Below are 25800 nucleotides of genomic sequence, written 5' to 3'. Positions count from 1 at the left end.
TTGAGAGATGAGAGGGAGCCAAACACACGGTGAATAATTATCCTCACCAAGAGAACAAGATGGCTGGGGCTGAGGCAGGGTGTAGCTCCCACCCTTTGCAATGCTCTCTATCACTTAATGAATCTGCATTGTAAAACATCACAATCATCTCCACAATTTATTCATAACAAGTGTGTACACATAAGGAGACAGCTTTGAGCTGTGCTTAATTACACTCTCCTCCCCCCATACGCTTTATAGATGATTGGTTATGGATAATTCTCTTCCAAACTCACGTGATATCATTAAGCTCTCTCCAACTCAGGCATATCACTGGTGCTTGTAACATAGGCTGCTGCCTGCGTTTTCCTAAGGTTATCTCGAAACAGTCTCAAAACAGTACATTCAGGCAAATACTGTAATACAGGAAAGCTGAAAGGAAATTATTCTTCCTCTGGCTGATGAGATAGCTTTAAACTGCAAGCTTTAAACTGCAAATGTAAGTTCATTTTTAATTAGTGGACGACAGTTTAAATGAAAACCTAAATCCTTTATGAATCTAATGCAGGAATCAACTCAATCATCAACAAAGTGCAAATATTCAGCTCCCCCTGAGAGCTTTTGAACACAAGCCTGGCATGGCAGCGGCAGGTTCTGCATCAGAAACTCTGTGCTTTGTCTCCTGTGTCCCTGTCCCTCCATTCAGTGGTACAAGCTGCATGGAGGATTGAAGGCTGATTTCCCTGCCCCCTTGTAACCCCCCCCCCCCCCCCAAACTCTTTCACCCAGATGGTAGTCCACATCTGGAACGGGCTGAGAGACAAGGTTACAGAAGTGGGTATAATTACATCTTTTAAAAGACACTTGTGCAGATATATGGATAGGAAGGGTTTGGAGGAATATGGGCCAAATGAGACATATGGGGCAGGTGCAGGCAACTTGGTTAGCATTCACAATGTGGGCCGAAGGGCCTGTTTCTTTGCTCTAGGATGCTCCAGGGGCTTCAGGGATGAAAGCCCAGTGGTTAGGTAAAATATATAAAGGATAAGCCCATCAGCAATCTCATTAGCCTCTGAAGCCCCGTATTGTGAGGAGATTGTCATCAGGCAACTGAACCATCTTACCAACAACTAGAGAGTGGTCCTGACCCACCATCTACCTCATTGGAGATCCTCGGACTATCTTTAATCGGACTTTAACTTGCACAACACATTATTCCCTTTATCCTGTTATCTGCACACTGTGGACGTCATGATTGTAATCATGTGACTAGATAGTACACAACAAAAAAGCTTTTCACTGCACCTCGCTACACGTGACAACAAGATGAACCAAACTGGACATGAAACACCGACCTCCTGGCACTGTGGCTCAGACTGGGGCTCAGGCTGCAGAGAGGACCAGGACAACCCGCCACAGATCTCTGCTACATATTATGGCACTCTGAAAAATCACTCTATCTTTTAATAATAAAATAGTGATAAACCTGCGCTTTGAGTGCCTGGGGTTGTAATCTGCTATAGCACTGCCCCTCTGCGGGCGGGTACGTGAAGTTACAAATGGCTTTGGATTCCAACAGGCACATTTATTACCTAAATCAAGTCCTGTATGTTCAGAGATATTGAATGTTGCCAAGTTAGAATGATAATAAACAGCATGTTTTCAGTCTCAAGAAATGAGATCTTGGGATTATTTCCCTGGAGCTGTCTACGAGTGCATGGCCTATGAGGATGAAGAGTGTATAATTGTCATACGTACCAGCAACAGAACAATGAAATTCTTACTTGCTGGACAGATTTACAGGCCCATTAACGCAATAACACACAGATAAACATACAATAGTCAATAATACAAAAAATAATCAGCAATATTAGGTGACCATAAAAGTGTAAAAGCTGAAGTGCGTAGTGGAACCACAGACACAGCCCGTGTTAGATCACAGTTGCTGAGGTTAGTGTTGTGCAGCGGTCAAGAGCATCGTGGTTGCTGGGAAGAAGCTGTTCTTGAAACTGGAGCTCACGGTTTTCAGGCTCGTACTCTCTACCCGATGGTAGCAGCGAGATGAGAGCATGGCCAGGGTGGTGATGATATTGTTTGTTTACTGGGGTTGAGTTGAATATTTGCATCAGCTAATCCAGGCATGGTCAAGGCAAGAGGAAAGCAGAGAAACACACAAGAAACTGCAGATGCTGGAATCTGTTCCTTCAGCACTTTGGTTTTTTTTGCTTAAGATTCCAGCATCTGCAGTTCCTTGCATCTACAATCGTTGGCAAAGTCGTGAAACAGCATTTCTCTTCTAAAGACACTTGAAACTGCAGATACTGGAATATGGAGCAAAAAAACAAAGTGCTGGAGGAACTCAGCAGGTCAGGCAGCGTCTGTGGAGACGGAGGGATGGACCCTGTCTCTGACTCCAGATTCCGGCATCTGCAATCACGAGTGTTTTATTGTCATATGTCCCGAGATGGAACAATAGAATTCGTACTTGCAGCAGTACAACAGATCTACAAACATGTGTAGAAAGGAACTGCAGGTGCTGGTCATACCGAAGATAGACACAAAGAGCTGGAGTAACTCAGTGGGTCAGGCAGCAGATCTGTGGAGGGAACAGGCAGATGACGTTTTGGGTCGGGACCCTTCTTCAGACTGGTGAGGGGGAGAACGCTGTAAAAGAGAGGAGGGGGTGGATCTGTTCATTCCCTCCAGAGATGCTGCCTGACCTGCCGAGTTCCCCCCACTTCTCAAGATATTAACCTAGACAGAGCACTTCACATCCAATGCAGAAGCTTCGAATTGGAGTTCGAACACAGGGAGTGCCGGAACCCACACCAGTGTCCTGGCCAATGTTTATTCATCAATAAATCACTAAAAAGCAGTTTATCCTGTCATTATTACATGGTTATTTACGGGAAGTTAGTGTGTGAAGATTGACTGCTACATCTATTAGAACTACAGTCACACTGCCACAGTTGGCTCGACTGACCGTGTTTACAATGCCAGCAGCAACATAAAGTGGAATACAGAAATGCAAGTTGTTATTTACGGGGAATACAGCTTGTGAATATTGTGTGGAGTATTTAGACAGCTATGAGTTTCCAAAGGCTTTTGTTGGCACCATGTCTGTTCAAAATGAATCGGATGAATTATGTTTGACTCGTGCAACAGGTTTGCAAATCGCAAAAGGAGCAACTTCACACATGTGGGGGAAAATGGACTTTTATGTTTAGTGTTTACAACGTGTGCAATCTAAATTGGGAAACAATTAACAGTCTGATTAACAGGTGGTTGAGTAATCACCAGGTGATTCTTTACAGACTTCACTTATCTTCACCAGTCGGCTTGCTGCTTGCTTGTGGTCGCTCTCTCTGTCTGTGTGTCACCATTGATTCCCACAGGTCCATTGGGAAGTTAGCAAGCCCCTTGTTTTGTTATGTTGAACTCTTGGCAATGACATTTGTGCTTCTGGCTTGATATGATATGATATGCCATTTATTGTCACTATACATGTACAGTGAAACTGAAAGCTGCTCGTACTCGGTGCATACATACAATTTAGCACAAAAAACAAGAGACAGAAAAACAAAAAAACAGAAGGGAGATGGGGGGGGATAGGTGCACAATTTCTGCGGCACTACATACATATATACATATATACAGATGGAAGTCCGTGTTGGGCAGTGAAGTCAGTGCATGTGTGAATTAGAATTAATAGTAGTTATAATTCTCGGAAAGCAACTATTCCTGAGTCTATTTGTCCTGGATTTGATGCACCTATAGCGCCTTCCAGAGGGCAGCAGGTCGAACAGTCCAAACGCAGGATGGGAGCTGTCTTTGATGATCTTCTTTGCCCTGCTAAGGCAGCGGGAGGTGTAGATGTCCATCAGGGAGGGGAGAGGGCAGCCAATGATCCTCTGCGCTGTCCTAGTTACCCTCTGAAGCCTCTTTGTTACTTCAAAAGCGATGGGCATATTTGCAGGACAATTGTAAAATCTGAGTTTTCTACTGAATTTGCTCTTAATATTGGTCCCAGCAGAGCGCGATGTCCGCGGGGGAATGTTGCCGACTGGCCCGCTGCAGACGGCAGGAGTACGTGCTGAGGGGCACACTGAAGCTCGGTGCAGCCAACGCCAAGGCTCGGTGGGGGAGGGCCACAGTCTAGGGTCCATCCGCTGCTGGACATTGGGGGTCGGAGTCCGGTGGGGACATTCCTCACACAAGGGACGGGATATCACCCCGGGGGGCCACATGAGAGGTGAGGGTCTTTTGTTCAAGGAAAGAGAGGTGTGTTAACACAACTAGGTATAACACTAGCAATATTGAGTGTATTGTGTAGACATACCATGAGGAATGTATTGAGAATGTTTTTAGAGTTTTTGTTTTGTATATGAGTTGCCAGAGGAAGATATAGAAGTATGTACAATTAAAAGATGTTTGGACAGATGTAAGGATAGGAGAGGTTTAGAGATGTGGGCAAATACAGGCCAATAGAAGTAGGCCAGTATGTCAACTGGATTGGCATGCTGAAGGGCCTGTTTCCGTGCTGCACAGCTCTGTGACTCTATCTGCCAACCACTATTTTTAATAGTCTGTTTGATGCCTTGGGTCCCAACCACAGTCAGCTTTTCCATGTTGTAGGTCAATTCTAGAAATAGTTCATGATGGTAATGTCTTTGGATTCTCTATGCCACAGTGAAGCCTGTGGAAACAGGACAAGAGCATCATATTGAAAATCCCAGTCTTAACACTCTCAGGAATTCTTTGAAAGTTCTCCTCGCCCATTAATTTCAACGAATCTGCCAATCCCCCTTTCACCTGTATTCACCTATCACTTGACAGGCTTTGCCCCACCTCTTTTTCACAGCTTTCTTCCCCCTACTCCATCAGTCTGAAGAAGAGTCCCAACCTGAAACATCATCTGTCCATTCCCAGATGCTGCCTGACCCGTTGAGTTCCTCCACCACTGTGTTTTGCTCAAGATTCCAACATCTGCAGTTTCCTGTGTCTATTATTTTCAAATGGCTGGTCAGAATTTTTATAAATAGGCCTAAAAATGTGTTTTTAAGAATGTATTATAAGAGCAATTAACACTTGGAATAATCTGAATATAATTATATATTGTACAGGGGTAGTGCAAATCTAAACAAGGTCGCTATATGCCCCCTAGTGGATAACCAGCCAAGGCCATGGGGATTTATAATGGGCAGCGGTAATTGAAAGTTAACTGATTATTCTATACCTGACCAAGGAATACTCAACCACACCATAAATGGATAAAATATACTCAAATCTGCAAAAGATGCAACTCCCACCCAACCTCAAATTATTACTTTTTAGACAGTCAGAACCTTTTTCCCCAGGGTGGAAATGTCACGGACTAGAGGGCATAGCTTTAAGGTGAGAGGGGCAAAGTTTAAAGGAGACGTGCAGGGCACGTTTTATGACACAGATAATGGAGGGTGCCTGGAACGCACTGCCAGGAGTGGTGGTGGAAGGAGATATGATAGTGATGTTTAAGAGGCTTTAGATAGGCACATGGATATGCAGGGAATGGAGGGATATGAATCAAGAAGGCAGGAGAATGAGGTTGAGAGTGAAAGATAGATCAGCCATGATTGTATGGCGGAGTAGACTCGATGGGCCGAATGGCTTAATTCTGCCCCTATCACATATGAACGTGCAGGCAGAGGGCATTAGTTTAACTTGGCATCATGTTCGGCATGGACAATGTGGGCCAAAAGGCCTGTTCCTGTTTTGTTTGGTTCTATGTTCATGGTTAGCAAGGGTAGAAAATATTAGTGATTATTAATTTATTGTATTATTTTTACTTATTTGCGTAACATTAGGTTTAGTTTTATTATTGTCATGTGCACTGAGGTACAGTGAAAAGCTTTGTTTTGCGAGATATCCAATCAAATCAGATATTATGTTACTGGGCCTGTAAAGTTGCAGCAAATAAGAATTAAATTGTTCCGCTGTCGGTACATCTGGCAATTAAACACTCTTGACTCGACTCAACGTCAATGGGCATCAACCAAGAGAGGCAACCCTGGACGTTTGAACTCTGGCTTTCAGCCTAATATTACACGAGTGGCATTGGTTTCTGATTGTCACATGTACCGAGACATGGGGAAATGCTTTGTTTACGCACTATCCAGTCAAATCACAAGTACAATCAAGCTATTCACACGTACAACATGGTGAAAAATACCAGAGTGCAGAATATAGTGTTATAGCATTATAGTTACAGAGAAAGTGTAGATACAAAAAGTACAAGGTCTGCAGTGAGGTAGGTTGGAAGATTGGGATGACCGCCACGGTTATGGGAGGGTGTTATGTCTAACAACCGTGTTCCTGTATCTGGTCCTGAATCTGGTGGTACATGCTTTCAGGCTTTGTATCTTCTGCACTAATCATTTTGCAGCCTGTACAGACTAGCTTATAAGACCAACGCCATGAGATGAAATATTTTGATGGTGCTTTTGGCAATGCAATAGTGATCAAAATGTTATTACCAATCTCAACTGAGGTTTGACAACTGGGAACACTGAAATTCTTTATTATTTTTAAAAGAATTGTGCTTGAATGGAGATCGAGATTATTGCTACTCATAAAACGTGCAGATGAGGGATACAAACAGAAGAAAGAAAATCACTTTACATTTAATGTAAAAATATACTTTAACAATTTTTTCTCATGGATAAATCGCGCACAGTGGGAAGGTTGTGTAACAGAGTGGTGGTACAGGAAATATACAAAATAACAACATCTGATACCGTTCAACAGTATTCTAAAAAAAACAACACCCAGACAATTTATTTTGATTTATGGTCCTTATTTAAGGACTTGCCTAAGAACAGCTCATTCCAGGCTTATACTCAGGGTTCTGCTTCTTAAAGTGTGGAGAAATAAGTACAACAGGCACTTGATCCTTTTATTTCCTTTGGGAAATATCTCGTTTCTATTCCATGCAGTCACCTCAGCAAGCAATCAGAACCTGAATAAAGAAATCCAGGCACATATTTTGTAGAAAAATCTCTGCTAAAGGCATACTGGCACCTCTAAAAAGTTAAAAATCTAGATTGTCAAGATTTTAGTATTTTTAATATTACAAAAAGATTACTAAGGTTTAAAAAATTAAATGTATTAATTAAATTAGTCAGCCAGGCCCTTAAAAAACAGCTTATGGAATGGCGATCCAGCATTGACACCAACAGCAAGGAATGAGATGCGTCCTGTAACCTTTTTTGCATACAAAAAAAACACTGGGTAAATTAATCCCACCACTCACAACCCCTCCTTCCCCCCCCACTCCCCTCCACCTCCTTCTCAATTAGTGTTATTGAGCCTGATAATCCACATCTAGTCTGAGCAAGATACAAGTCTTAGAAATACAGAGGCAACATCTTAACCTTAGGTAGGTATGTCCTTTGTAAAATAAACCATGCTAACTGAGGGCAGTCCACACAAACTGATGAATGGTGGAGCTGGAGCTCTATGTAGATGGATGAATGCCAAGATCAGTGATAGGTGCTCTAGTCCAAACCAGCTACAAAACAACTGGCGTATTAGATTAAAGGGAAGATAATTTTCTAAAGTGTTGAATTACGGCTGGGAGTTTAACAGGATTAGTAAAGATCCATGATGATGAAACACTACTATAACGCAGGAACGCTTTACAAAATAGCACCATGCCTTCCTTCAAAGGTGCATTAAGGATAATAGCATTCATTAAACCTTTCCTTTTTGTCGGTCCAGGCTTCCAGCAAGCACTGTGCAACAGGGTTCATCGCAGGCAAGTCTGTTCCACACCATCACTACTGTCATCGCTTGTTCATTTTTGATTTAACAGCAAGAAGTGGTTTATGTTCAACTTTGTTTCTTACAGTTCTTGCGGTGCTTCCAAATCTGAAACCACATCATGGTTCTGGAGCTCCCAGCCTTTGCTTCAGTATCAGATACTGGGAAGGAAAATAAGGTCAAGTGATTTGGTTTTCAAACAAAACTATTTTAAATTAACCAGCACCTCTAAATTAGCAGCATTATTGCAAAATAGGGTAACCAAACAACATGGTATAGTCGAGACACAAGAAACTAGATGCTGGAATCTTCATCAGAACAAAAAGTCCTGGAGGAACCTAGTGAGTCAGGCAGCATCTGTGGAGGGAATGGACAGAAGGATGTTGTTTCTGTCCCGAATCATCATATTTCAGTATTGTCCATCTCTAACATCCCTTGAGAAAGAGTTGGTAAGAGATCTAGTGAAGGTGCTGTTCTTTGGCAGTTTAGACCCAGCACTGACAATATATTTCCAAGTCAGGTTGCTGTGGCACTTGGTGGCATTCCCATGTAAATGCTGTCCTTGCAGTAAAGAGTAGGTGTGTGGAAGAGAGGTTGGATTAGCCTAAACGGGTTTGTAATTGGTACATAGTGCACTCATGTTGCACTGATGTGGAATGGATGGATGGGGGTCGTTAAGCTGCTTTGCCTTGATGGTGTCAGATGTCTTGAGTGTGCTTTTAGCTGTAGAAGGCAAGTAGAGAACATCCTATCAGACTCCTAACTTGTGTCTCACTGCCACGAAGAGGTGATTCACTCACATCACATGCAGCCTCTGACCATCCAGCTGAGCTGCTGAGGACTTAGAGCTGCTAATGTCTTTAAATGGCAAATGGCATGGTATATTTTTATACAGTGCTTCCTTCTGACATAGGGGGCCACCGGGCCCATCAAGTCTATGCTGGCTCACAGAGCAACGCTATCCCACAATCAATGTTTTCCTGCAGTCTCTCCTCCCCATATTTCTATCAAAATCTCCCTGACGCTATCATTCATCTGTACACTCAGGGCAATTTATTTCAGGGCCAGTTAACTTGCAAAACTGCACGTTTTTGAGACGTGGGAGAAAGAGCTTGTTCGATATACCCACCATCTGCTCAGGTTCCTATTAAAATTTTCCCCTCTTACCGTAAACCTATGTCCCCTGGTTCTTGGTTCCCCTACTCTATTTCATTGCTAGATATGATGAAGCCAAATAAAGTTACAAAAATAAGAAAAAATTAAAATAGGTTTCAGGGCTAGCTTACAGTTTACATTTAGTGTCAAATTAGGCTTGTCTAAGGTTGCGGGGTGTGGGAGATAATAATCCTATAACATTGTCTCCCAAGTGAAGGAGCTAAAGAAATCTTTGAAGTGAGATGCCATAAACCAATGTTTATGGGGAGCAGGCAATAAAGGAAGAGAGAAATAAACAGTCACATCTTTGTAAACAAAAGACCTATGTTTATGAGGGACCAAATGACAGAGGAAGCAGCGAACAGAGCAAGGGTGGTCTATTTGGAGATAAAACAAATGGACAATGTTTTTAGTATATCTTGTACCATGTAAAAAAAGGGTTTGATGTGATGCATTCTGTGGAAACCTTTTCCAGTACTTCTGACCATGACTAATGTCTGTGGAATGTGATAAGGGGACAAAAAACCTATTTAAAGCAATGTAATTCTGTTGTTCAGAAAAGGTGACTGAGCACAGTCAAGTGTCTGGGTTGGTCACTTGACTGTAGTTCTCCCTCCCTTCCATCGGCCGATGTTAAGTAAAGTTTTGAACTGGTCTACCAAACAGTGTGTGGTGTCTGTTTATTAAGAAGCGAACCTGGTTTAGTAGTTAAAATAAGTAGCTTTTTCATTGGCGTAGTTATGCAGGCCTCGCTGGGACCACATCAACGGCTGACTGTGCAAGAGGTTGCGGAGGTTGCCGGGATTGGAAGGGAGATCACTGAGCTCTATCGGCCCCCTTGTAAGACCGACTCCCTAGAAACTCCCGGGAACGTCTGTGATCCTTCATCAGAAATTGAATTGGTTCCCTGCCGAGGTTCTTAGACACAGACTAAGGTAAGACCAGTTGGGCTTTATATGTTTTTTTAAAGAAGGGATTGTGTATGTATTTTTAAGACAGAATTGTGCATGTATTTTTAAGAAGGGTCTTATGTATATTGTTAAGAAGGACGTGAGTGGTTCCTCTCTCTGTCTATCTCTCTTTGTTTTCTCTTTTTCTCTCTCTCTACTAAGGGCTCATCAGCCTTGTTGAGATATCCGTGATTTGTCGGGTTGAGATACGGGGGTTGAGGTGTGTGTCTGGCTTATTGAGACATCCGAAGAGTTGTCGGGTTGAGAAATAAGTGACGTTGTATATTACAGTATTAGGAAGTCTGCCAAGTTGAAAAGAAACTGGGGTCTCGGTTAGAGGGTCTGCTTCGTTGAGACACTTGGGTCGTATATTAAGGAATTAAAAAGTCAGCCAAGTTGAGAAACTGGGGTCTCATTTAGTGGGTCGGCCTGGTTGATATATTTGGAACGATTCGGAATTAAGAAGTATTTTTTCTCTCTCTTTCTTTCTATCTATCTATGGGGAATGCTCTGGATACCGGTCCTATATATGTGTTATTTGAATCCTATGTATAATAAGAAATTTAGAATGTTAAGTTACAAGTTGACCAAATGGTTAGGGGATGGAGCCTGGCCTGTAGGGGGCACATGGAATGTTGAGACAATTAAATAAGCAGAGGTGTTGATATGGGAAAGGAAGACAGGAACCCACTAGAAAGCCGATTTAAAATAGACTTTAATTTACAGCAATTGAACACTAAATTCCTTCCATTTGGCCTATAAATTGATGTAAATGAGATTTAAAAATCATGTTTTATTGTGAATTATTTGTGAATATAATTTGGACACTTAGGCTATTTAAAAATGTTTTATTATCATTTATTAAGAATTGGATAGATGTTTAGATCTAGTAATTGAAGTTTGAAATTAGCTACAATTGGGTAACTAACTAATTATATGCTTTTAATTTCAGGTCATCCAAGTAAGATTATTTTATATTTGTGTCAGAATGGTTCAATCTATGATAACTGAAAATTTCATTCAGTTCTCTTAATTTTTAAGAAGGTTATGGGCTTTTGACGGTCCATGATCACAGTTTTTTTTTTGTTATGTCCATAGAAAATCAATAGGGAACAAGATGCTAATTTCCGAGTATGAAAATGGCCATAATTTTTTTATTACTTGAGATATGAAAGTGAATTAGGTGTCAAATTAAACTTATTGTTATGCTTTATCTGATGGGATAAATTGCAGATTTGATTTTTTTTTTTTTTAAATCTCACAGTTTGGTAAATTGCCAGATAGTTAAGAAACAAGGATAGCACTAGGAAAGGATGGAAATTATTGCAACTAGAATGCCAGTGGGCAGAGGAACAAGAGAATAGAATTAAAAGACAGACAGGAGGTGAGAAACAGGTGATGGTTCGTAAAAAATAAACCCAGTACTGGTAAATCCTCTGGAGGAGACTTCATGTCTGGCACGACGACCCTATTTGGTAATGAAGATGAGGAGGAGTTAGATCATCTTGGGAGATGTCTACCAGTAGCAATGGCATCTTTACCTGGGACAGTTCCATCAGTAACATCCCTATAACTTGAAGTTCTGACCTTACAAAGCTCTCCAGGATTGGGTGCACGGGAATGCCTTTCTGTGTGTAATTTGTTTAAGGCATTGATGCTACCAGAACAGCTGATCATTATTAAATGTACTGTACACATTGGTGCTGGGGACTCTATAGCAAAAGGTAATGAATTTGATGATAGTGTATCCAAACAGGCAGCCTGTACATCCAAATGCATAGTGACAGCAGCTAAACAGATGCTAGCAAATAGAACGGTCCTGCCAAACATGAGGGAGGTATGTACATTACAGAGGGACGCCTCTTGTATATAATAATAACTATGGAAACAAGTGGGCTGTGCCATTGATTCAGCACACCCCGCTTGGACAAGTTGGTGTATAACGATACATTTTTACCCGTCTTACCCATGCTGGTAAGGAGGGAATGATAGGATAACAAAGGAAATGTGGTGGCACTGCATATTAGGAATGGCAACTTTATTCATTTGCATGGGGTTGCCGACCTGTGTAAAAAGTTACATGCTTGAGTTGTTTTACTGTTCATGTTTTAAACTATCTGTTATGTTTAAACTATTTAAATAGTTGTTATTTGAATATATTTGATTCCTTTTTAATGCCTTTGGCAACAAAAAAAAGCCTTCAAAATGTCATTGAGGGTGAGTCTGTAGAACACTCTGCCTGGCAATTCCTGCAGTAGGTAGGTTGTTCAACCTTGTGAGAGACTACTCAGTCTGTCCTGGGGTTCTGGTAAAAGTAAGTCTGGATGGATAACGTCTCTCGGTAGTGAGTCTCAGTTGTCGGCAAGGTCCAAGATGAACAAATTTGGTTATCTCTATGTCGAAGGTAACAGATTACGAATGATGAGAATGACTTGGATTGGAATTGCTCCTACTTTAGCAACACGTTGTATTTGTTAAACTATTAAATAGAGGATTGATTTTGGTGATACCAGTACTATATTCAAGAACAAGTGGTTGGGAGATGTTTACACGATATGTATTGGGAATATGACAACATGTTTGAAGGGACTAACTGAGAAGTATTACATATAAGCAAAATAAGTAAAAAAGATGAGAAGGAAGGGATATTGAATGATTTTGTGTTTAAAAAAAAAAAAAAAATTTAAAATCAGGAGAAAATGCAGATTTAGTTCTGTGGGCAAGGTGAGCTTGTAGGAGCATATCCGGAGAATTATGTGTCTTTAGCTCTCTGGCATTGAGGAAAATGATATATACATATGTTATTAATCACAAAGCTATCCAGGGGCTTTTGTTTGTGCTTGAGTTGAGGCTGGTAAAGGATGGGAAAGCAGTTTAAGGAGATAATGCCAAGGGCCCAGTGTTATAAATATTGCGTAGTAATTTTAGATTTATTTAGTAGGTGGAGTGAAGCTCTACCAACCACTGTTAATAAGGAAAAATGTGCACATTTTAATATCTGACAGCAATTTCACTGTGTACACCACCCACAGGCATCTGGGATGGTGGAATGAGCCAATGGGGCATTAAAAAACAAAATTACCAAGCTGATGGGAGAATTGGGACAGACTTGGATTAAAGTATTACCCTTAGCATTATTTGAAATGAGGGTAACTCCCCACAGTGTTACAAAGCTATCCCCAGCAGAAATTATCTACGGTAAACCTCTACGAACCCCCTGGGGAGCAAGCATTACTCATGAAGGAACCTTAGATTTACACGCATTAAATGATGAAATAATTACCTATGTTCAACGACTCACCCATATTCTGTCAGCATTGCATTTACAGGTAAAGGAGTCCCAGAGGCCGCTACCTGATGCTGACCAGTGCGAAATAGTTCAACCAGGGGACTACGTACTTATCAGAAATTGGAACCGCAAGAAACTCGGCCCCCGTTGGAACGGACCATACCAGGTGCTGCTGACTACACCAACAGCAGTGAAGGTTGAAAACCATCCACGTTGGATACATCTCTCCGACTGCAAAAAGATTGGACACAAGGATGGCACGAGTGATGTTCGCTCTACTGACGATTCTAACCATGGCCGGGGTAACATGGACTAATACCTATCTGACTATGAGCCATGAGTTTGCCGTACGGGCACATGGGACTGAATGTTGGGTATGCACCGGTGTTCCGACTAGCAGTAAGGAAGGAATTCCCCTGGTCCCCATTCCATTAAACCTTACAGAGAGACTAGCGTTGAGGTGCTTTTGTAACTCGGATAAAAAATCGTCATGCCTAAAAACCATACGGATAACAAATACCAAAAACGAAATAATAAACATCACCTATGGAGGCCCAAAATACAATAATTTTGAAGGATGGTACACCCCTCCCTTCAAAGGAGATTGGAAATTGAACGTGACAAATGTCGCAGATATACCCCGACTACAGATAGTAAAAGATCCTCATAGGCCAGTTAATACTACCTGTTTTTGCCACCACCAAGGCACAGGTGTATTCTTGGGAAACAGTACTTGTATGATAACTCAGGCAGCCACCATTATCGGCCCACCCCGACCAGTTAATGGCACATATTTTGTATGTGGATCCTGGGCCTACCCATGGTTACCAGGAATGCCACCGGCAGACGGGGCAGCTTGGGAACGACTAAAAGGACCCCATCACTGGACAGGGTGTTGTTATGTCGCATATGTAGTCCCACGAATGAGAAGCATGAGCCAGTTGCACCAGCACACGGGGATTTCCAAGCGAAGCCTAGCAAAGGCTGAGCAATTTTTTATGATACTCTTCCCGTCCTTTGGTAGTATAATAGTGTCACGGGAACTAATTACAATGGCCTCCGCTTTAGAGACACTTGCTAATGCCACTGCCATCTCCTTGAGTGCAACCCAGGAGGAGGTAGAAGGGGTCACAGCTGAAATGGTAGCTATGAGGACTGTAATATTGCAAAACAGAATGGCCTTAGATTTTATCCTGGCAGAAAAAGGGGGAACATGTGCAATAATAGATCGAGAATGTTGCACTTTTATTCCCGATGCTTCCTCCAACATTACCAACTTGGCTGCCCATATCAGAATGGAAGTAGCTAAAATAAGGAAGGTAGGAGCTGAATTCCATGGTTATAGCTCCAGTGGAGTTTGGTGGCCATTTAATATGTTTGGAGGGACTTGGGGAATGATTGTCCACTATGGATTGATTGTATTACTAGTTGTACTCGTAATTTGTCTGATGCGATGCTTATGGTCTTTTGTATGTATTCGGCAGGGACTGTAGTTATCAAAAGTTTGATAAAAGGATGGAATGATGAAGTCAAGTAAAGTTACAAAAATAAGAAAAAATTAAAATAGGTTTCAGGGCTAGCTTACAGTTTACATTTAGTGTCAAATTAGGCTTGTCTAAGGTTGCGGGGTGTGGGAGATAATAATCCTATAACATTGTCTCCCAAGTGAAGGAGCTAAAGAAATCTTTGAAGTGAGATGCCATAAACCAATGTTTATGGGGAGCAGGCAATAAAGGAAGAGAGAAATAAACAGTCACATCTTTGTAAACAAAAGACCTATGTTTATGAGGGACCAAATGACAGAGGAAGCAGCGAACAGAGCAAGGGTGGTCTATTTGGAGATAAAACAAATGGACAATGTTTTTAGTATATCTTGTACCATGTAAAAAAAAGGTTTGATGTGATGCATTCTGTGGAAACCTTTTCCAGTACTTCTGACCATGACTAATGTCTGTGGAATGTGATAAGGGGACAAAAAACCTATTTAAAGCAATGTAATTCTGTTGTTCAGAAAAGGTGACTGAGCACAGTCAAGTGTCTGGGTTGGTCACTTGACTGTAGTTCTCCCTCCCTTCCATCGGCCGATGTTAAGTAAAGTTTTGAACTGGTCTACCAAACAGTGTGTGGTGTCTGTTTATTAAGAAGCGAACCTGGTTTAGTAGTTAAAATAAGTAGCTTTTTCAGATACATTGTCCGAAGCTCATTCAGGATCGGTTTCAAATACCAACCTATTGATTGGGTGCACTCTCAATCTTGCATCAATTTATGACTTACTTTTTTACGGCTGGCAATGGCTTGTTGCAGCCACAGGAGTTCCATCGCAAGGTTGCTTCTGTAGTTCTGAAGATCCTCATATGCTGTGGGCATCTCTTTCCTTTGCAATTTATACAGAGGTTCTGTGGAATCAAATGTCAACATTCCCCAGAATCAATCTTTTAGAAACATAGAAACATAGAAATTTGGTGCAGGAGTAGGCCATTCAGCCCTTCGAGCCTGCACCGCCATTCAATATGATCATGGCTGATCATATTGATCATAACTTTTCTGAACCTTATTCTTATACCAATCACCAACAATTTTTAAAGAGTTAGGGGCAGTGGTTTGATCATATTTTAAAATATACTCTCATTTTTGAAAGGCAAGGCACAAAAGTTAAAAACTTTATAGCAGAATAGATCCTTAGAACTTTTGATCTGATATAAATAAGAATGTATTAGAAACATTTGATCACCTATCTGCAGAATTGTTTTCTTTTCCTCTCACCTCAGCAAAATATCCAACTTCCCCCTTAGTAGTTTCAAAATTTGGAATCTTAATTCCTGAAGCATAAAAACTACCCTTAATCTGAAGAAGGGTCTCAACCCGAAACGTCACCTATTCCTTTTCTCCAGAGATGCAGTCTGACCCACTCCAGCTTTTTGCATCTGTCTTCAGTTTAAACCAAAGCATCTGCAGTTCCTCCCTGCACAAAACTATTCCAAGTATTTGCAACCTTGGTGCAAACAATTAACATTGCAAAACATTTTATAAAGACATTGGTCTATTAATTTAACAAAGTCTTATCATTAGCGTACCATTCTTTGCATCTTGCAATTTACTTGCGACGCCATCAGCAGATGCATGCTCCGGTGTTGTGCCACCACATGCTGACAGTACTGTGGTGCAGCTCTCAAGGACTTTCCTCTCAACACCATCTGCACAGGATGCTTCCTCTGTCTCAAACAGTGCACTCACACCTTCGGTCTGTGCTGCCTCCCAGTGTGAACTGGTGTCTGTACTCAGAGCGCTGGCAACAAGCTGCATGGGAGCACTTTGTCCGCTGGTGGGATTCCTGCCATCACAAGAATCTTTTACTGGTTCATCATTCTCGATCAGCGAACAGTCAGCACTTTTATCAGCTTCAGGACAGATTGCTTGAGATGTTTGGGTTTTAGATACTTTGTGCACGTTGTCCATTCCTGCAATCTGACAAAGATGAAAACAAATGCTGTCATAATAAATTTTCAAACACCAGTCAGTAGAAAAAGCTGGGGAGTTGCCATTTCTTCAAATAAGGAATTTTAGGTCTAGCTCATGCAAGAAATATGACAAGCTGTTAAATTACTGCCCTGATCACATGTACAATGGTGGTTTCATTAGCTGCAGCATAGTGTGTGGCAATATTAATATTCAATCTGATAATTGCTCAATGGTATCAAATCAAAATCGGTGCAATGCTTCCTAGAATCAATGAATGATAGAATGGCTGAAAGGAGGCCATTTTGCCCATCATGTCCTTGTTAGCTCTCTACAGACGTAACTCACTATTCCACTCCCTTGGTCCTTTCTCAGTTGCCTTCCATTCTTTACTCACTATAAAATCATCCAGGTCCCTCTTGGAGGCCATAATGCGGTCTGCCTCCACCAATTTGTTTTCTCTATAAAAAACACAAAGTTCTGGAGGAACTCAGCAGGTCAGGCAGCATTTGTGCAGGCAATGGATAGGGGATGTTTTGGGCCAGGACACTTCTTCAGATGGATTAGAATTGAAGAGATAAAGCTGGAAAAGAGAGGTGGAGGTGAGACAAAGCCTGGGAAGTGATACGTGGATACAGGTGAGGGGAGATGGATGTAATTGGCAGATGGGTGGAGTACGAAAGGTTAGAAAGGTTAGAAAGGAGACACAAGTGTATTATATAAGGAGAGTGAAACGCCTTAAAGCCAAGGGTAGGAATATGGGTGGAAGGGGAAAGTCGGGGGGCTGATAAATGGAACACGGGGATGGGAGATGAGCTTACATATTCATAAGTGATAGAGGAAGAATTAGGCCATTCGGCCCATGAAGCCAACTCCGCCATTGAATCATGGCTGATCTATCTCCTAACCCCATTCTCCTGCCTTCTCCCCATAACCCCTGACACCTGTACTAATCAAGAATCTATCTATCCCTGCTTTAAAAATATCAATTAAGTTGGCCTCCCCAGCCTTCTGTGGCAATGAATTCCACAGATTCACCTCCTTCTGATTGAAGAAATTCCTCCTCATCTCCTTCCTAAAGGAAAGTCCTTTAATTCTGAGGGTGTGGCCCTCCCTCATCCTTCTAAACTCCAACAAGTACAGGCCCAAAGCCGTCAAATGCTCATCATATGTTAATCCAATCATCCCTGGGATTCCTTACGGTTGAGGGGAAAGGAGCAGGAGTCAAGAATGTTTAATTGTCATATTAAAGCACATGGCATTGGGGTTCAGTATTGATGTGGATAGAGAACTGGCTGGCAAACAGGAAGCAAAGAGTAGGAGTAAACGGGTCCTTTTCACAATGGCAGGCAGTGACTAGTGGGGTACCGCAAGGCTCAGTACTGGGACCCCAGCTATTTACAATATATATTAATGATCTGGATGAGGGAATTGAAGGCAATATCTCCAAGTTTGCGGATGACACTAAGCTGGGGGGCAGTGTTAGGTGTGAGGAGGATGCTAGGAGACTGCAAGGTGACTTGGATAGGCTGGGTGAGTGGGCAAATGTTTGGCAGATGCAGTATAATGTGGATAAATGTGAGGTTACCCATTTTGGTGGCAAAAACGGGAAAGCAGATTATTATCTAAACGGTGGCCGATTGGGAAAGGGGGAGATGCAGCGAGACCTGGGTGTCATGGTACACCAGTCATTGAAGGTAGGCATGCAGGTGCAGCAGGCAGTAAAGAAAGCGAATGGCATGTTGGCTTTCATAGCAAGAGGATTTGAGTATAGGAGCAGGGAGGTTCTACTGCAGTTGTATAGGGTCTTGGTGAGACCACACCTGGAGTATTGCGTGCAGTTTTGGTCTCCAAATCTGAGGAAGGACATTATTGCCATAGAGGGAGTGCAGAGAAGGTTCACCAGACTGATTCCTGGGATGTCAGGACTGTCTTATGAAGAAAGACTGGATGGACTTGGTTTATACTCTCTAGAGTTTAGGAGATTGAGAGGGGATCTTATAGAAACTTACAAAATTCTTAAGGGGTTGGACAGGCTAGATGCAGGAAGATTGTTTCCGATGTTGGGGAAGTCCAGGACAAGGGGTCACGGCTTAAGGATAAGGGGAAATCCTTTAAAACCGAGATGAGGAGAAAAGTTTTTCACACAGAGAGTGGTGAATCTCTGGAACTCTCTGCCACAGAGGGTAGTTGAGGCCAGTTCATTGGCTATATTTAAGAGGGAGTTAGATGTGGCCCTTGTGGCCAAGGGGATCAGAGGGTATGGAGAAAAGGCAGGTACGGGATACTGAGTTGGATGATCAGCCATGATCATGTTAAATGGCGGTGCAGGCTCGAAGGGCCGAATGGCCTACTCCTGCACCTAATTTCTATGTTTCTATGTTTCTATATGTATGGACAACAGAAGAATGAAACTGTTACTTGCAACATCTCCACTGGCCTGTAAATGCAATATACACAGATAATATAAAATCTATTTTTTTAATTCAATAAATCAATAAGTGTAATTCTAGAGCAAAAACAGAAGCTCTTGGTGGGACCTAAGAGTCCACAGAGTAGTGTCTGGGGGTCTAGATGGTGGAAGGCATGTGTGCAAAGGACAGAGAGCAGGGGGAGGAGTATTATTTCAAATTGGAAATATTATTTATTCTATGTTGCCTCTCCTCATTCTTCCTATGAAAATGTATCACCTCACCTTTCACCACGTTAAACTTTATCAGTCTGTTCCACTAGTCTGCAGCAACCCATCACTGTGCTCTTTGCAGTCCACCACACAGCCCAGTTTTGTCCCTCCCCAGTTGCTGCACCAGTGTGCACTTTATCCAGCACTCTCTGCTTCGCAGACATCATTCCTGTAAGACCCAATCAATCTCCACCTCAGAGTGGTATGAATGGATTTCCAGTTAATGCATTGGTTGCAGCATCTCACAGGCTGAGAGCTGCCCATCCCCCACCCTGCGTGGGACAGTCAGCACCACACTACACTGATTAACCCAGGAGCTTGGGAAGGATATTGTCCAGCCTCCGGCTACAATAGAACTGTTAAAAGGTACTCAATAATACAAGACTTTAATAGAAATACCGCTCACAGTAGCCATGTTGAAACATCTACTATGTTACCAACATTATTTGAACAATTGGGGAGATAAAGATATTAGTGTGTCGGTTTCAATGGGAAGAGCAAATGAAATTCATGAAGCAGTTATGTTAGGGCAGGATAGTAAAGTAGCAATCAGATGAGGTAGAATTAAAACATTGGAAGGAGACAAAGCAAAGGTGGGCAATTTGCAGCAAAGGAACCAAACATACAAGATACAAGATTTACAAGATACAAGATACAATTTAATTGTCATTTGGACCCCTTGAGGTCCAAACGAAATGCCGTTTCTGCAGCCATACATTACAACAAATAGACCCAACATGTAGGAAATTCAAGGTGAAATTAGAGTTACTGTTTTAAATGTTAGAAGTAAAGTTAGGAATTTAAAGCCGGTTTTGACAGCAAGGACAGCATGTGCAGCAATTAGAAATTCTTGTGATGGAGATGAGGTCAGCAGCTAAACAGGTGCAAACGGTTAAAGAGGGAATAAGCAGTCTTAAAAGGAACCACATCAAGATGGTGATGGAGGCATCTTGACATGTATTCAGCAAGTAGGATTCACAATAGGGAATAGATTTCCAGAGCGGCACACTTAACAGGATGACAGATGACTTGAATGAGGTCATTGGCCATCGTTACAAATGAGAAAGGGAGTATCTTTTAAATAAGGTTGCTGCAGGAAGCAGCCAAATAGAGTTGAAGCTAAGTCACGTGGTAAAATGTGTTATCCAGTCAGGTGCAAAGATAAATCAGATTTAAGCAAAAGTACTTCTTTGGTTTTAAAGGAGATTGTTCTCAAGAGGAAAAGATTGGTATTGATGTTGGCTAAAAGAAACATAAGCTGTTCTCACAACAGTGAAGGTCAGTGAAGAAAGCTATAGTTAATGGCTGTGATAATACTTGCAGATCTTTTCTAGCAGGGTATGATGTCAGACAGTCTTTGAAAGAAAAGATGCATTAATATAGCGACCTTCATAACCTCTGCACATCCCAAAGAATATAACAGTTGTTAACCAAGGAGCAGTGTAGCCAATTTATGCACATCACGTTTGATAAAGAACAAAGTGATAAATAACCTGCAACTGGTAGGAATGACAATGGTTAAAGAGTAAGTGCAGCCCAAGATACTGAGATCTTTTCAAACACATCAGTGGATTGACCAGGATTCGGAACATGCCCAGGACATGGATCGATTTACTTTATTGATATTCTTTCCTTTACACTATTCACGGAGGTTCATAGGAACATAAGAAATAGAAAAAGGAGGTGGTTTTGTGGTCCTTTCAGCCAACTCTACCATTGGACAGGGGTTTAGTTTAGTTTAGAGATACAGCACGGAAACAGGCCCTTCGGCCCACCGAGTCCACACCGACCAGCAATCCCCGCACATTAACACTATCCTACGCCCACTAGGGACAATATTTACATTTACCAAGCCAATTAACCTAAAAACCTGTATGTTTTTGGAGTGTGGGAGGAAACCGAAGATCTCGAGGAAAACCCACACAGGTCATGGGGAGAACGTACAAACTCCGTACAGACAGCACCCGTAGTCAGGATCGAACCCGGGTCTCCGGCGTTCCATTCGCTGTAAGGCAGCAACTCTACCGCTGCGCCACCGTGACCGCCCTTCCCTGCATACTCCAGCTGGAATGTCACCAATGTTCTGCAGATCTGTGGTAAAACCTTCAGTCCTCTATTCCAAACTACTTGTAATAAAGGCCAGATTGTCGCCTGTCTTCTCAATTGCTTGCTGTAACCCTACAAGCTTCCACAGATTCACGCAGAGAGGCATCCAAACCTCTTTGGTCACCAATATTAATAATTAGGCCTTCATTTCATCTTGCCAAAGGAATAGCCTCACACGTTCTCCCATCATATTCCATCTACCAAATTGTTGTTCACTTGTTTAACTTCTTTAAGTCCTTTTGCTAAGTTGGGACGTAATGTTGACACATGACATAGGTTTGGCTGCACTTGTTCAGATTGCAGCTCTACAGGAGGGTTGTTGTATCACTGGAGAGAGTGCAGAGGGGATTCACCAGGATGCTGCCTGGATTGGTGAAGAATTTCATCAGAATTTGTGATAAACCACGTCATTTTGAAGTTTTCTGAATTTCACATATGGTTATTTCCAAGTAGATGTTGGGAAATAGATGTCTAATAATTTGCACATGCATTATTTTGTGGTTAAACTGAAGATCTGTGTACATTTATCACTAGAAAGACCATCTTCCTGTAAATCAATTGACTGAATTCACTCAGGTTAATTACTTTCAGATAAGGGATAGGATTCAGAATTTGTTTGTAGAAAGGCAATATAGCTCGAGTATTTGAATCTCTGGAGAGGTTTCCAAAATGAAGAAAATGATTGCAGTTGTTTCTTGAAATTGGCATTAGGCTACACCTACATTAGGCAGCAAGTAATGTCAGCATTCCAAAATCTTCCAGATGTTCTGATTAACACTTTACGTTCGGTAGAAACATAACTAAACAAAAGTTTAGTTAATGTGCAAGGTTTAGATACAAATACACGTTACATACCTGATTCCTAAATTTGGGTCTAGGCAACACTTTCCCATCCCATTCCAAATTGTCCAATCCTCCTTCAATTTCTTTCACAATGCTCTCATAATCTTGACGTAAACTTCTGAACTTTTTTCTTATCAAATAACCTCTACCATAAGCCTACAAAAAGGACAAAAATGCTTATGAAATTACTGTATATAACACATTTCTTACACGATAAGCAGCACTCCTAGTGTAAATTAATCCATGTCCCTGTTAGTTTGTCAGAATACAGACAGTTCCGCTGTAACACGAGTTTTCATAACACAAATTTGATAACGGGAACTAAAGAGCTACTTAAAAGTTACTTTGGAAATTAGCAAGCAGATAAAAAAGGAAAACAAAGTTTTGTGGGGAAAAAAATATTTCCATGTTACCTCTCCGCAGCAATCAGACATCATAAGAACAGCTTAAGAATACAGTCTGCCAGTTTGACCATTGGCCATTGAAGTTGACAAGCAATTGCCTCTATGGACACTTATGCAACAATATTCTATTAAATAATGCAACATACAGTTTTTTGTACTTTTCGCTTGTAGTGACAAATGTAAACTAAGTTAAAGCTATTGAAAAGACTGTTACATTTGAACATCCTTCAGGGGGAAAAGCACTGTTAGTGTGAGTCTCAAACTCTCTAGCCCCTAACCCCCTTTTCCCCACTGACACAATGTAATTTTCTATAACACAAGGTTTCTTTGAATGCATCTATCAAGTTATGGCAGAACTACCTGTACTGTTATCTGCTCCATTTGAAATAACTATCTGTTCCGCCGACTCCCCCTGACATCAGTCTGAAGAAAGGTCTCGACCCGAAACGTCATTCCTTCTCTCCAGAGATGCTGTCTGACCCGCTGACTTACTCCAGCATTTTGTGTCAACCTTCCATTTTAAATAACATTCAAATTTGTTAACCAACACTGCATGTCACAATACCAATAGATGGAATTAACTGAAGTGTTAACAATAATTCAATAACTATTGACTTTACAAAATCAAAATCATCTTCTTTATTACTCAACTCCCCAAATAGTTGCTCATCAGGCTTCCAAATGAAACGCATTTTTTTTTGTATTTCACATATTTTTTTAATATTGGAAGGCCATACGCAGATGGCTAAAAATCACAAAATACCCAATGAAATTTAATCGTGGTAATACATGTAATTGTTTTGCATTAACATGCAAATTATTTCATTCAATAGGATGCTCAGTGATTGTTCAAATCTTAACGGCACTAAAACAATTTTGAAAGCACACCACACTTATCATGCAAATACAGGTTTTGCTCAGTTAAGGAGTTACACAAGGGAAACTCCGAGGCTTCAGTGTGGACTTGGATATTATAGTGCTCTGGCCTCCCAGAGAAGCAATCTTTCAAACATGTCATGTTCATAAGTTGTAGGAGCAGAATTAGGCCATTCGGCCCATCAAGTCTGTTCTACCATTCAATCATGGCTGATCTACCTTTCCCTTCTCCCCATAACAGTCTTCCGTGGCAATGAATTCCACAGATTCATCACGATCTGGCTATAGAAATTCCTTGTCATCTCCTTGCTAAATGAAGGTCCTTTTATTCTGAGGCTTTGGCCTCTGGTCCCTAGCAGAACCATCCTCTCCACATCCACTCCTCTCTGCCTGTACCAAATGGACATGAAAAGCCCCAGTGAGCAGCAGGTTCATTCTCTGGGCAGCCAAAGGAGGTTCGATGTCACCGCTGCAGTTTTCTAGCCCTGGCATGAACATCTCCGGTGTCCTTTCTGCATTGTTTCAATTTAGTTTACCATATTTACCGCTCAAGGGATTTTCTCCCTGGGAGGAAATCAAATATAGCAAACTGCTGAAGGAACTCAAGAGGGCCAAAGAAAATGAACAATTATTTTAGCTGGTGTTTGTAGCAATATTCTAGAATTTCTAGCCACTGTCCAATTTAATTTACTGCCTCCACTTGGACCCCTCTGTTCTGAGTTTCTCATGTAGCTTAATGAAATTGCAAAGTACAGCTACAATCTTCCAGATTGAATCTCAAATCCAACAGGTCAAAGCCACTAATTTTGTTTTCAGAAATACGGTGATAATTGTTCAGCTGAGGTTCTGCAAATGCACTGTCTGAAAGGGTGCTGGAAACCAATTCAATTTTGGGTTTCAGAATGTACAGGTAATTGGTAACAAAAATTGCAGGCTCGAGGAAAAGAGCTAGAGGAAAGGGACAAGCTTAATTATTTTACTAAAAGCCAACACAGGCTCAACAAGCCATAAGTGTGTTAGAGAATCAGGGCTATTATTTCACCTCTCGAGTTTCCATTCGGTTTGACGTTTGGTAACCTTTTTAAACCAGCACTCTGATGCAATTTGATGAAAGCAAAAATCAATGGCTCAGGCAGCAATACTTTAGTCCTTATTAGCAGAACATGTTTCATTCTGAGTAGGAAGGAACAGCAGATGCTGGTTTACACTGAAGATAGACACAAAGTGCTGGAGTAACGGGCAGCATCTCTGGAGAGAAGGAATGTGTGTGGTTTTGTGTCGAGACCCTTCTTCAGCATCTGCAGTTCCTTCTTACACATTTTGTCTGCGAAATCTCCTTAAGGTATGCCTACTTTGAAGAAGTTCTCCTCCTCTCTCCAACAAATCTGAAGCAGGGTCTCAACCCGAAACATCCCCCACTCCTTCCGTCCACAGATGCTGCCTCTCCTGCAGAGTAAATTCAGGAATTTGGTGTCTATCTTTGGTGTAAACCACATCTGCACTTCCTTGTTACACAATAACAAGCATATCCTTGATAAGGATTGTAAAATAGTTATTTGAGATTTAGTGATAAGATCATCCGGTGTAGACACTAAATGCTGGAGTAACTCTCAGGCAGCATCTGAGGAGAGAAGGAATGTATTGTATTGTATTGTATTGTATATCTTTATTGTCATTTCCTGAGTATTCGCATACCCAGAGGAAACAAAAAAACGTTGCTCAACCAGTGTCCATTCAGTGTGCATGAAAAAATAAATAGAAATAAAAATAAAAAATACATGTCATGAACAAATTTTACACTCTACTAAACATTCAACAGCCGTTCCGACCGGCAGCGGCACAACAGTGGCTCTGCTGCAGTGTGGGGGTTTGTGCGCGATACTTGGCAGGGGGCAAAGTCCATTTAACAGTCTTATAGCCTGTGGGAAGAAGCTGAGGAGCATCCTGCTGGTTTTGCAGCTGATGCTCCTGTACCTCTTCCCAGATGGGAGGATGGAGAAAATGTCATGCGATGGGTGGCGTTTCGGGTCGAGACCCTTCTCCAGACCGATGTACATTTGGTGATTTTAGTATTATGGTAGTGGGTGTGTTGTCACTGTTTGGTTTGTTCCGTGAATGTTAATTTAGTAAAACGTCACTACATTTAATTGATTAATAACAAGTCTGACCTGCAGACGACAGACTCCGCGCAGCCCCGCCGCCATTTTAAACGGTATCTAAGGAAGTGACGCAGGAGGAGCCAGTGCACCAATGGCTGCAGCA

General features: G+C 41.6%; 1 protein-coding gene across 2 annotated transcripts; it reads right to left on the bottom strand.

The window, feature by feature from the left end:
* Positions 1 to 6618: 6618 nt before the first annotated feature.
* Positions 6619 to 25767, bottom strand: iqcc (IQ motif containing C). Of its 2 annotated transcripts, XM_055656667.1 has the most exons (6): positions 25707 to 25767; positions 22271 to 22414; positions 16245 to 16635; positions 15445 to 15566; positions 7863 to 7937; positions 6619 to 6973 (listed from the first exon to the last, which is right to left on the bottom strand). In XM_055656667.1, exons 1-5 carry the CDS (start codon positions 25740 to 25742, stop codon positions 7896 to 7898), a joined length of 735 nt encoding a protein of 244 aa, XP_055512642.1. In that variant the 5' UTR covers positions 25743 to 25767; the 3' UTR covers positions 6619 to 6973; positions 7863 to 7895. The 2 variants fall into 2 exon arrangements, with proteins under 2 accessions (XP_055512642.1, XP_055512641.1); XM_055656666.1 differs by having other exon boundaries at positions 6619 to 7937.
* Between the last annotated feature and the right edge of the window lie 33 nt (positions 25768 to 25800).

The sequence above is a fragment of the Leucoraja erinacea genome, chromosome 26 (assembly GCF_028641065.1).
Source record: "Leucoraja erinacea ecotype New England chromosome 26, Leri_hhj_1, whole genome shotgun sequence".
In the NCBI taxonomy this organism is placed as follows: domain Eukaryota; kingdom Metazoa; phylum Chordata; class Chondrichthyes; order Rajiformes; family Rajidae; genus Leucoraja; species Leucoraja erinaceus.
The sequence above is the reverse complement of the archived record's forward strand: the minus strand, read 5'-3'. Positions and strand labels throughout refer to the sequence as shown.

Coding starts and splice junctions, on each gene's coding strand:
- iqcc (XM_055656666.1), bottom strand. CDS start 25,742: ATGGCGGCGGGGCTGCGCGGAGTCTGTCGTCTGCAG. Junction 16,636..22,270: donor GACCCAAATTTAGGAATCAG/GTATGTAACGTG, acceptor CATCTTTGTCAG/ATTGCAGGAATGGACAACGT. Junction 7,938..15,444: donor CCATTGCCAGCCGTAAAAAA/GTAAGTCATAAA, acceptor TTTCCTTCCCAG/TATCTGATACTGAAGCAAAG.